This window comes from Anopheles funestus, chromosome 3RL (genome assembly GCF_943734845.2).
Source record: "Anopheles funestus chromosome 3RL, idAnoFuneDA-416_04, whole genome shotgun sequence".
In the NCBI taxonomy this organism is placed as follows: domain Eukaryota; kingdom Metazoa; phylum Arthropoda; class Insecta; order Diptera; family Culicidae; genus Anopheles; species Anopheles funestus.
This window is the reverse complement of record NC_064599.1, coordinates 50,261,786-50,273,155: the sequence shown is the minus strand read 5'-3', so window position 1 is coordinate 50,273,155 and position 11,370 is coordinate 50,261,786. Positions and strand designations below refer to the sequence as shown.

General features: G+C 38.1%; 1 protein-coding gene across 1 annotated transcript; it reads right to left on the bottom strand.

Moving 5' to 3' along the window:
* Nucleotides 1–379: 379 nt before the first annotated feature.
* LOC125769620 (uncharacterized) lies at nucleotides 380–4,856 on the bottom strand. The gene is made up of 2 exons (XM_049438416.1): nucleotides 3,409–4,856; nucleotides 380–3,338 (listed from the first exon to the last, which is right to left on the bottom strand). Exon 2 carries the CDS (start codon nucleotides 3,180–3,182, stop codon nucleotides 1,305–1,307), a length of 1,878 nt encoding a protein of 625 aa, XP_049294373.1. The 5' UTR covers nucleotides 3,183–3,338; nucleotides 3,409–4,856; the 3' UTR covers nucleotides 380–1,304.
* Between the last annotated feature and the right edge of the window lie 6,514 nt (nucleotides 4,857–11,370).

Genomic DNA, 11,370 nt, shown 5'->3' with positions numbered 1-11,370 from the left:
AGTAGTTTGAACTAAACAGATGAAATCAACAGTCGTATGGATTAGTAATAGTGTACGTTATAAATATTGTAATGATAACCAATAAAATCTTCGTCTTTAAGTATCAGTCGAGTAAAAATCGTCTTTAAGTATCAGTCGAGCTGAGCAGTCACTTTCAGATAAATGCTTTTCTTACACCAGTATGTAAGATGTTTTTAATAAACACTTTTTAAAAAAAGATGTGTCAAAGGAAATGTGATGTACGCGGAAACTCGATACGCTAAATCCTTCTTTCCCAATATCGAGGATGTATATGCATAGAATTCGAATTAACAAAAAAAAGGATATGATTTACTCACTGCACTACACCGGGTCCATACCCATTAATTTATTTCATTCGCAGAGCTGTTACAGAAGTCTCGATTTAAAAACCGCGAAATCCGCGCCAAGCCACTTGAAATCCGCGCCAGATTTTCAAAACCGCGCCAATACGAAAGTAACTCATTGAACTTATTGAATCAAGGTATTGACAATGAAAAAAACGTACTCAGTAATATAGAAAGAAACCAATAGTCTTATTTTTATTTTAGGTTAGAACATTTGTAACAAAATATAGTAAATTAACCCTATACGCTTTTCAAATGAATAACAGATTTATGCGCTTATGGGGCAAAAAAATGTACGTCTAAATTTTGTATTCCTAAAGAGATCTATTCTGCTAAGTTCTAATCTATTCTATTCTGATCAGGTTTCTGGAAACCAATAATTTTATTCTGATCAAATTTACGAATTTTTAAATCGGGTTGGTTGGGCAAAGTTTATGAGGTTGAAAAGATAGACAATGTTTTTGAAACCAAACATTTGGGTTTAGACAGTGGATTAAAGAAAGTCGAAGAGATAATTTTACCCAATTGCTTAGCAATGTAACATACTTGCTTGATAATAACACGATAATAATAACGAATTTTACTACCTCGTTTCATACATGAGCCCTTCCAAAAATTTTTTGATAAACAAAATGTTGGTGGTAGTTCATCATTACGTATTACTATATCATATGCTATTCTATTCTGCTAATAAACACAATTTTTGGTGGAAGTTCATCATTACGTATTAAGCTAAACTAAGTTATTCGATCATCTGTGCCTGGCACTACCAATATGCTAGAAATTCATGAAATCTGATTCAGTAGCTTATGTTGTCAAAAAATGCGTAAGAAAAAATAATTAAAAAATTACTACACTCTATAACCATAGAATTCAAAAAAACATGCATTCAAAACGCCCGATAATTAAAAATGTATAAAAAAACGGATTAGAATTGTATTACTTATCTTTCTTTAGCTCACCTAGTTTTTTCTGCGCATCTGCCTCTTCACTCAGTAATTTTTCGTGTTGTTCCACCATGATTTTTAAGCAGGCTACTTGAGGGTTGTCATTTTTAAGCTTTTTCAACTGAGTTGTTATAATACTCGTTAACTCCTCTCTTGCTTCTCGTTTCATTTTTACAACATTCTTCTGTTCGTCAAGTTCTTTTTTTTTGCTGCTCAATCGTAGATCTTCATTCTTCTTTTCTTGTTTTTCTTTTTCTATTTTTTCGTAGTGCGTCTGCCTAGCTATCTTTGCTTTTAACAACAATTCCTTTGGTGGAATAAACTTTTCAAGATCGTTGTTGAAAAATTGCATTCCATTAATAATGTTTTTTCGATGGTTGAATAGTTCTTCCGACATGCATGAACTTTTTTCTGTCATAACCATTTTGGAAGACGAGAAGCGTCGTTCAGCCTCCGCATTGGAGTGGGAAATGGTGATAATAATTTGGAACAGCTTCTTCAGTTCCACGAAATCGTGCAGCCGAAAAAGAACAGCATAAAACTCCAAGTCATTATTATATGTTGGAAGCGAAAGCTTTAAATTTTTTAGGACCACAATTTCATCAAAAACGCGAATTTTGTCGAGTTTAAAATCGACTTTTTCAGCTAATTTCATAATTGTTTCCTCTGATTTTGTCGAAAAAATCTTGGAAGGGCTCATGTATGAAACGAGATAGTAAAATTCGTGGGGAATGTTGTTATCAAGCAAGTATGTTACTAGTTTTACTACATACTTTTTCATACCTTCTTTAAGAGTGATGATAACCTGTTCATTTGTCTCAGTCATTGCTAAGCAACTGGGCAAAATAATCTCTTCGACTTTCTTGAATCCACTGTCTAAACCCAAATGTTTGGTTTCAAAAACATTGTCAATCTTTTCAACCTCATAAACTTTGCCCAACCAACCCGACATAAAAGCTTTTATATATTCGTAAATTTTAAACAGAACAAAATCATTGGTTTCGAGAAACTTGATCAATTTTTCAGCATCAGTGCACACCTCAATAACAAATCTAATGATTGACCTGATACCTTTAATCGACAGTACTCTAACAATGACGTCTTCATGATAACTAAGTTTTTTTCTTCCGGAGTGTGTCAATTTGGCCTTCAGTTCGAAAAGTTCGTCAATGTTATGAAGCAGGACCTGTGCTGCATTGCCTAACATTACCCAACGAGTTTCAACAAATTTTACAAATTTTTTTGGTTTTTTTTTACAATTTTTTTTAAATTCTTCCCATCTGGATGGCACATCAAAATAGTAATAAACTACCTTTGCCAACTCAGACACCTCAATCCCAAATTCTTTCAATGCATATTTCACAGCATTGTGTATTATGTGGGCTGGGCATGATCCTGTATCTACTAGCTGGAATCCTCTTTCACGCATCAGCTTGCTGTTAATTTTGCGCTCAAGGCTTTGGTTTACTTTTGGCCCATCCTTGCTTATCATGACAAGGTGTTCTAAAGGGAGTTTTGCAGCTTCCAGCCCTTCGAGAATTTTCCCCAGAAGAATTTCAGCTGTTGCTTTGCCAAGAAAAGCGGAATCCAAATGGAAGAACATGAGTTTCGTCAAATGGCTTGAAAAATATTTAACCGTCACTTCCATTTCCTTGAGTCTGTTGTTTCCTTCGGTCTCGTCGAACAACAGTGAATAGTATTCCCCCCGAACATCCTTCAAAAAAAGGTCCCTGAAGAATGGTCCGATTGCGTAATTGACCATATCGGTCATTTTCTGCCGATACAAACTGAATCCCTTCAAATCATTAGGCGCTATCGCGCGTAGCACCTTGGTATCCTTTTCAGCTGAGTTGAACGATGCGTTCTTCATTACTGTGTGTATGATCCAAGTAACCTCTTTTTCGAGAATGCCTCCGTCTATGAGGTGAAGACGCACACTCACTGGAAATTTTGACGTGCATGGTTGGGGTTCCCCTTGTAAAGAAACTACGGCGTCGTTTGCTCCAGCCGAAGCACGAGCACTTTCCTAAAAATATATGCACATAAAACAGTAAATTGAGTTTTGAGTTTGATGCTTCCTGCATTGTCAAACATACCTGATCCAAAGGTACCAATCGTAGTTGACTTGTGCTCTTATGCGATTTGGCAAGGTTAGTATGTTTTGCGGTTTTAGCATGATCATTGAGTGCAGTTATTCCTCGGTTCTCGAAAGTTATTTTCTTTCGATTGCAAATTTTACAATAGACCTCTCCGGACTTCAACGAACGATCATCGTAAACAATATACGATTCGTATTTTGACCCATTGGGATCTTGTTTCTGGAGCCAACTAATCTCGAATCGTGTCTTTCCTACAAAGCATAAACTTCTATCAATATATACTAAAAATACCAAGTTTTTTCCTTACCCATGTTTTTGTGGATACTTGGGGATAATCACAAAAGAATGTGTAACTAAAATTCGAGTATTTGCTTTTTCAAAATCGCGTCAAAACGTTTTCGTCACCATGCACCAGAGCACAAAATGATATGACAAACAGACAGAATAGTTTGACATTTGATGCATAATCCCGCCAAAATAAGTTCATGTATGTGGTGTACTATAAAACAGTGATGTCAAACTCTATTTGGCTTCTAATGGGTCAGTTGCAAATAAAATGAGTAGTCGGAAGGAATTAGAACTCAACAGTTGTTTGGACTACACTAACACGCTTTTGATTTCCTCTTGAAGTTTAAGAAGAATACACACACGACGAATATAAATTATTCCTTAAATTTCTAAGTTATACCTCAATCAAAATCGGAAAGTCGAAAATAATCGAAGTTCTCGTTATTCTTTAGCGAGCGGGATGTTTGACATGTCTGCCCTAAAAGTACCCGTAGAGACGGCCCGGTGATGTATGTGATAAACGGCGCTGGTCTAACGACTGTCCATTCTGCTATGTAATAAAATAACTCTTGATGCGGTCTAGTTATTCTTAAGAAGTAAAACAAACTAGAACCGAGTACATGTACCCGATTAAAAGTGAAACAACTTGGGTTTTTTTTTCTAACGTAAAATCGTTTCATCCTGTTTCTTTCTCCGTATGAATGAAAAGTTTCAATCCACACACTCAAACAAAATCCGCCCGCTTTCTCGCTCCGTTCGTTTGAAATCACATGTGCCAGAGTGAGAAGTTGGTCTGTTTTGTTGTATGATGTACTCAACCATATTGAAAACTTTCAGCGCGAGACTTGTTTGTGACTGGCAAAGATGAAAATAGGTGTTCAAAACATGTAATCACTTTTTTGCATCGTATGTCCTACAAACAAAATAAGTATGCTTTCTCATTACGTTCATTACATTCAGAATTGTTAAAATGAGCAATTTTTCGATTTTGATTGTGAGGAAATTTGCTCTGAAGTAAAAATAATGAAAATTTTAGACGTTATTTTTTACATTTACGCAAAATCCGCGCCGATGAAGAGTAAAAACGCGCGAAATCCGCGCGAAACGCAAAATCCGCGCGAAACGCAAAATACGCGCCAGCTGTAACAGCCCTGCATTCGTCAGTACCTACAAGAACCGATAATATTTTTAGTTTACATAATAAAGAAACAAATTAATATAATATGACACTTACCTACCATACTGTTCCATTTTAATTCAGTAAGTTAAATATCCCGATACAAAGAGAAAATACCCTAAAATGAGGAACAATCCAAAATCATTAAGTACGCATGCATCAGATAACAGAAAAAGATGAAGCGAAACTAAAACAATATATTAATACATTACTGTCTCATTTCGCTGCCAAACGACATCCGAATCCCAAACTATACTTCCAGAGAGCATACAATGAGAAAAGGATTATGATTAGGTTCATTTTTTCACAGCACAACTCGTCCTGTACCACCTCAACCACAAGAACACTTTTATCACTTGAAACAAAAGCGTATTCGTTTAACACCACACATCACTTTCATCATTTTAATAATTGTTCACTTTTTTTAAAGAAACACTGCCCATTTTGCACGATCACATCACAATTAACGAAACTATCCCATGTTTTTCTTCACCACGCTTGGCACGAACTATTTTCAATGTTAAAATGGCTTCTTCCATTCTAGAAACATGATTTGCAAATTATCACTCGACATGCAATTGTACAAGGTTGCCAAACATAGCTAAATTGAAAATATCATTTAGCATCGAAATGAAGTTTTCGAAGATAATTCGAATATCAAATAATTCCTCTTTTTTATCAATAATTTTTCACAAATTTCAAGGAGATCAGATAGAATTTGTGGGTAAGCTTTAAATGCAAAGTCAAGATTAAATCCCGTAATACAAAGCGGAGCTTCGAATGGATATTTTACCCTTTGATGTACAAAAAAATATTATACGCACCTTGGTTTAGACTAAAAATCCCTTCCGGAATGATTCTTTTCGACCCGATATGACCATCACTACCATTGACGTTTACATTGGACAACGACTTCTCTTCCGTCAACCGAATCAACATGCTTTCTCGCTCTGTTTCATCAACAATCAAATTTGTCAAAGCGAGAAGCATGTTGACTTAGGTTGGTTTTCTGAAAAAAAAATGCCAACAATGGCAACGTTAAATCATTTTGGTTGAATAATAAGGATCGGTTAAAACAGCAGTGTTGTGTGCCAGATAATTTGTGTAGAAAAAGTCACTTGTGAAAATAAGTTGAGAGTGTGTATACAACGAAATTGCGAAGTGATTAAGTGGAATATTATAAAATAATTCCTTGCGCTGCCTTACTTCTGTTTTTGTATTGGGATTTGGCTTCGTTCTTCGTTGGCATAAGATAAGTAAGTTACTTTTATTGTAAATAGTTTAACATTTAGCAGATAGCTTACTCATAATATGTTTATGTTTTTAGGTTATATATGATCTGATATTTCTATAATCTACTACAATTGGGAGAAGAATATAAATAGGATGGATTGCGGAAACGTATCTGCGATCTACCGTAAAGCTGTATTTACTACAATTGTTCAGTTTTAGAACTTCCTAAAGCGAATGATGATGGGCAGTAAATGTTCCTTGTAAGTACATCCGCCGTAAATAGTTTTCGAATCAAATGATTGTAAGCCAAAAAACAAGAGACGCACTTTGTATGATGGGTATCGTTTCCAAACCGGTCAGGGAAGTCGGCGTACTGCGCAACTGGCGTATATCCTTCAGTGTGCATTCTGAAAACGGATGCAGACCAAGCACAAAACGCAACTGCAACCACACCAAGCTATGACCCAGTTTCAGAACGGAATCTTCGTAGCGCGAAGTTAATAGTTTATCTACTTACGCATCACATGCATGTTCCTTTTTGTCCTCTATTGTTGTATTTCGCAGAAGGAAAACATGAGTTGTCCGTTCATCGCCCAGACACGGAGTGGCATTTATTTCACGTGATCGCTATCAAGCATATATGATACTCTTTCACCCTACATTCTAATTCAATCCTCATTTACATTTTTACTTTAGCTTAATTATTTATTATGAATTAATTAATTATTTTTATTAATTTATTATGGTGATTGTCTGCAACAATTGCTTCTCAAACATGAACTTATAGCTAGTATCCCAACACTAATGACGGTGAAAAAAAACGACTAACGGAACTTAGGCTACTACGGAAAAGAAGGAAGTATATGGAGTTGTCTCAAGAAAGGATTGAAGGGGAGCACGATAGGATGACAGAGGAAGGTGAAAATCAAACAGATAGCAGGAGGAGTTAAACACATACATGGCACGTAACAGAGGATTGTTGCGGCCAACAGGAGTACGCATATACATATTTCTTGTTTAGGAATCGTACAATCAATTTTGTTACTGACGGGAACAAATCGGATTACGGGGTCCGCCGTACAGAGTTGAATACACGAAGAATAGTCAACTCGAAGCTCTTGCGCTAGCTTGTTTTTGCGTATGTATCGTCACGCAACTATAGCACTTCTCTTGCGGAAAACGGCGATTGCCAAATCACTCGAGTCAGGACAACTAGCCTTTGCTTCTAGATTATCCAGAACAAGTATCTAGCTGTCGTAGCTTGGCGATGCGGACTGCTCTGCGGGAAGATGGCTTTTCAGATCAACTTGGATCAAGACAACTAGCCTTTTCTTCTGGGTTAACCAGAACAAGTATCTAGCTGTGGACCTTCGTGGGTATCTGATTAGCCAGAACCTAAGACGGTGTATTGAGCATCGAACTCGCCCGTTTGAGGTTTAGATTGCAAGAGTCGTTTATTAATAATTTCATCCGGCTTATATACTAATCAATAGATTCTGAGTTTTAAAGGTAAAAGTGAGATGAAAGAGATTTGAACGAGATGGAATCATTTCCGTACGATAGCATTAAGCACATTCTTGGGTTTAAGCGCACAGCGTTGATCCTCAGCGTTTTATGTCGTTAAATTCATCGATTGTTATGATTACCATGATCGGCATGGTCGGTGCGAGCATGACCGTCCTAAGACGCGATGTCGCAATCTCAACACCAGTGCGCGAGCATGATCGCCTGAACGTACATACCTTACGCTTAAGGTCCGGAGTTCATATGTTTATCCCAACGTACTTCCGAGTTTGTTTACGCTTATACGTAGCGCGCCATGACCGTTCTATGACGCGATGTCGCGTTCACGACAATAGCACCCATAATGCATTATCAGCATTTTATTTCAATTCTTTGATTGTGCCTTACCGGTGCCCGAGCATGATCGCCTGAACGTACGACCTAACGCTTAGGATCTGAACGCACTCTGATTTGTTTATGTTTTCGCGCGTCGCGCTGTGACCGTTTTATCGTTCGATTCTCGCCTAACGCTTAAGGGTCTGAACGCGTTCTGACTTGTTTCTGACTTCTATGTTTATACGTATCGGGCCATGACCTGCTTTACCTTGCTTATGATTACTTAAAGTTCTCACATGCTCGTTCTATGAAAATATGTCGTGTTCGCAACAAATTTCGTGATCGTATTTGTCTGACGGATATCAAACGCGAATGGCTTAAGCCCTACGGCTAAAAGAAAATTTTTCTTCGTAGTGTGAGTTGTTTTACTATACGTAAATAATATATTTTGGAATTTCAGATTTATGACTTTGTAACGTTTTTATGTTTTCTTTGGAACACTGTACGTAACTTTCTGCCTAGTCGTTATTTGCTGAGCGATATGGTGATATGAATTCTGATATGAATTGAGTACCTTAATCGGTTGCTAAAAACGAGTATAATCCAAATGTGACTAAAGTGTCGCTCGTTTTATCTATGGTGCTCTCTGCGCTCATATCGGAAGTTATTTTTACTGCATGCAATTTGCTTCAAGTAAGAAAATATTAAAGAAATATTCCTGTAAACATAATTTAAATAGTCGAGGTTTAATGGTATAATTTCAGTAATTATGCAGCGTTGCTAAACAACATTTACATTTTCTTATTCTGCGAAGATTAGAAGCAAGTTTAAAGGACCGCTGCTTCGACACTGCCTAGGCCAAAAATAAAATGTAAAAGAAGTGTATTTCCCTTCTCTCTCTCTCTCTCTCTTTCTCTCTCTCTCTCTCTCTCTCTCTCTCTCTCTCTCTCTTGGCTTTTTAATGACCTTACAGGTCACGCCGGCCATTTCTGGCTTACTAGACTTAATTTTACCACGTATCCGGATAGCCAGTCCTTGCTACGGGGGGACGGTCCGGATGGGATTTGAACCCGGTCCTGCCGTGTGGACCGGCGCCGTTTATCACATGCACTACCGGGCCGCTCCGACTATTTTCTATTTCCCTTTTTACTATTTCCTTTATTTATGTTCCCCTTTTTCTTTTACTATATCTAAATATGTTATCTTCAGCAACTGCTACTAACCACCTCCTTATCTCATTCATACTATATTCCGAGAGACTAGACTAATTTTACCCAATATATATAATTATTGCAAAACTCTAATTGATCTATCTGTTTTAGCTGTTAAACTTTGTTGGAAGACTCTTGCTTAAGGACCAATCTGTGCGATAGTGATATTGAAGTTAAGTGTGAAGTGATTGGCCGAACAAAATGACCTCATCTCAAAAATTTAGGGCTAAAGTCTGAAATAAGAACCCCCTCCCTCCCTCTCACGGTCACTCATCTGCGTGGCAATTTTTCGTACAGGGTGGTTTGGAGGCTATGTAATGCGGCCTGAATTTGAATTTTTATTACAATTATCGCCATATTATAAGATATCGCCAAACTTTCTTCTGGCCATGGCTGGATGGCACTTGTGCCTACATATCATCCATGCACCACTAATCGCTACCATGTCTCTGGCCAAAGCTATTCGCGAAAGCTCCAATGGATCGCCAATCTTTGACCTGTGGTCGATAGATGGCACCAATTGTTACATTTTCTTCTTCGACGACCATGCCCGCAGATGTCTGTGCGTCGAAACATAATCAAAAAAAACCCGCAACCGATTTCGAACCACCCTGCACGAAAAAAAGGTCACTAACGTGAGTGACCGTGAGAGGGGTGGTCCTTATTTCAGACTTTAGCCAAATTTAGACCTACTCTTTGTTAGCAGAATATCGAAGAAAGGAATAATTGCGGGTCTAGTTCAGAATGCAGAGAGAGATTTTATTCTTACTCACACTTAGTTACATATATACCCTATCTCCTGTCACTTGACATTATATTCATGCCAGGTAGCATCACGCTTCACAGTGATACTCCATTACAGGGTTTCGAATCATATAATTGAACATCGCAATCACTCCGTTGAATGTTTCAAATGAAGAGTTGTACATTGTAAGCGTATGGTTGAATTTTGCAGTCATATAATTGAATCTTGTAACTTAGTTAGTTGGTAGGATAGTTGAAGTTTGCAATGACAGCGGGAAATTTTGCAATCTGTTGTGGAGTGTTGAACGAAGCTTTCGTTCTGCCCTGCGGCTGTCAGAACGTAAAATGTCAAAATGTGTCAAATGTCGCGCCTACCCCTTCTCGTCGAGGAATGGACGAGGATTCGCACCGCAGAGCGGTTGCCTTCCAAGCTAGTTGCCCCAAGCTTGCGGGGGCCTATGCTGGGCGGAAGGGGAATCCTGTCGATGAGCAGACGCAGTCGAAGGAGTTTTTGAAGCAGAAGAGGAAAGAAGCGACCTTGCCTGATGCCAACTAGTGTCCAACAAGAATTACCGCGGATGGGGTTCCGGAAAGATTTAGGAGGCTACAAGGATAACACAAGTAGATCGATCGAACTTTCGGGTTTGAAAATAGAAAGGTACAAGTGTTGTTGCGCTTGGATTACAATTTGCTTCCATGTTTTGTTTATTTCAGACATCAAGTCGTTATTACAGGACATTTTTTATTAGCGATGGATATAATTTTGATTAGTTAAAGTGCTAAGTAAATCTAAGTAGTAAATCCTAAGTATTTCAAAAGAAAATATTTTACAGCTTTCTAGTCTCGAACTCTCGCTGGATACCGTACGGCTCTCCAGCCAGCAGACAGGGCTATGGACGGTGCTTGTGCAGGTCCCGCAAGCAAGGATGCTACTTAACTTACTAAGTCCCGCCTGTCTACTAAACACTAAGCTGCGTGCGTTATAGTGTACAATTAGGCCACGCCTACTTCTTATTTACTAATCAATTTTAGTTGAATCTATTAATACGATTTTAATACGGCTGCGATATTAATACGGCCACACCTTCTCTTGGAGCACTTATCGTGATGGCTGCCGCGGCAACATCCTTTCCCTCGTAATACAACTCGTTGAATTACCTAACATGATCATCACGATAGGCTTATGCTCTTACTTTGATACTATTTTCCCTGCTTTGTGAATTTTGTTTTCTAATCAACTCGTTTACTATTTATCATCGCAATATTTCGTACTAGTTCGCACTTTCGTTTTGGCACACGCGTTTGCAGCAGATGTTCTTTCCCTATAACGTCTAGCGGGGCCACTTTAATGGCGGGTCTTTTAACAATACCGTTTACCGTTGAAATTTCCACCGACCGCACTTGGTCATCTGGAGCCCGATTGACCTTCACTATTCGTCCTTTAAGCCATCTTCCCGGCGGGGCGTT

Coding starts and splice junctions, on each gene's coding strand:
- LOC125769620 (XM_049438416.1), bottom strand. CDS start 3,182: ATGAAGAACGCATCGTTCAACTCAGCTGAAAAGGATACCAAGGTGCTA.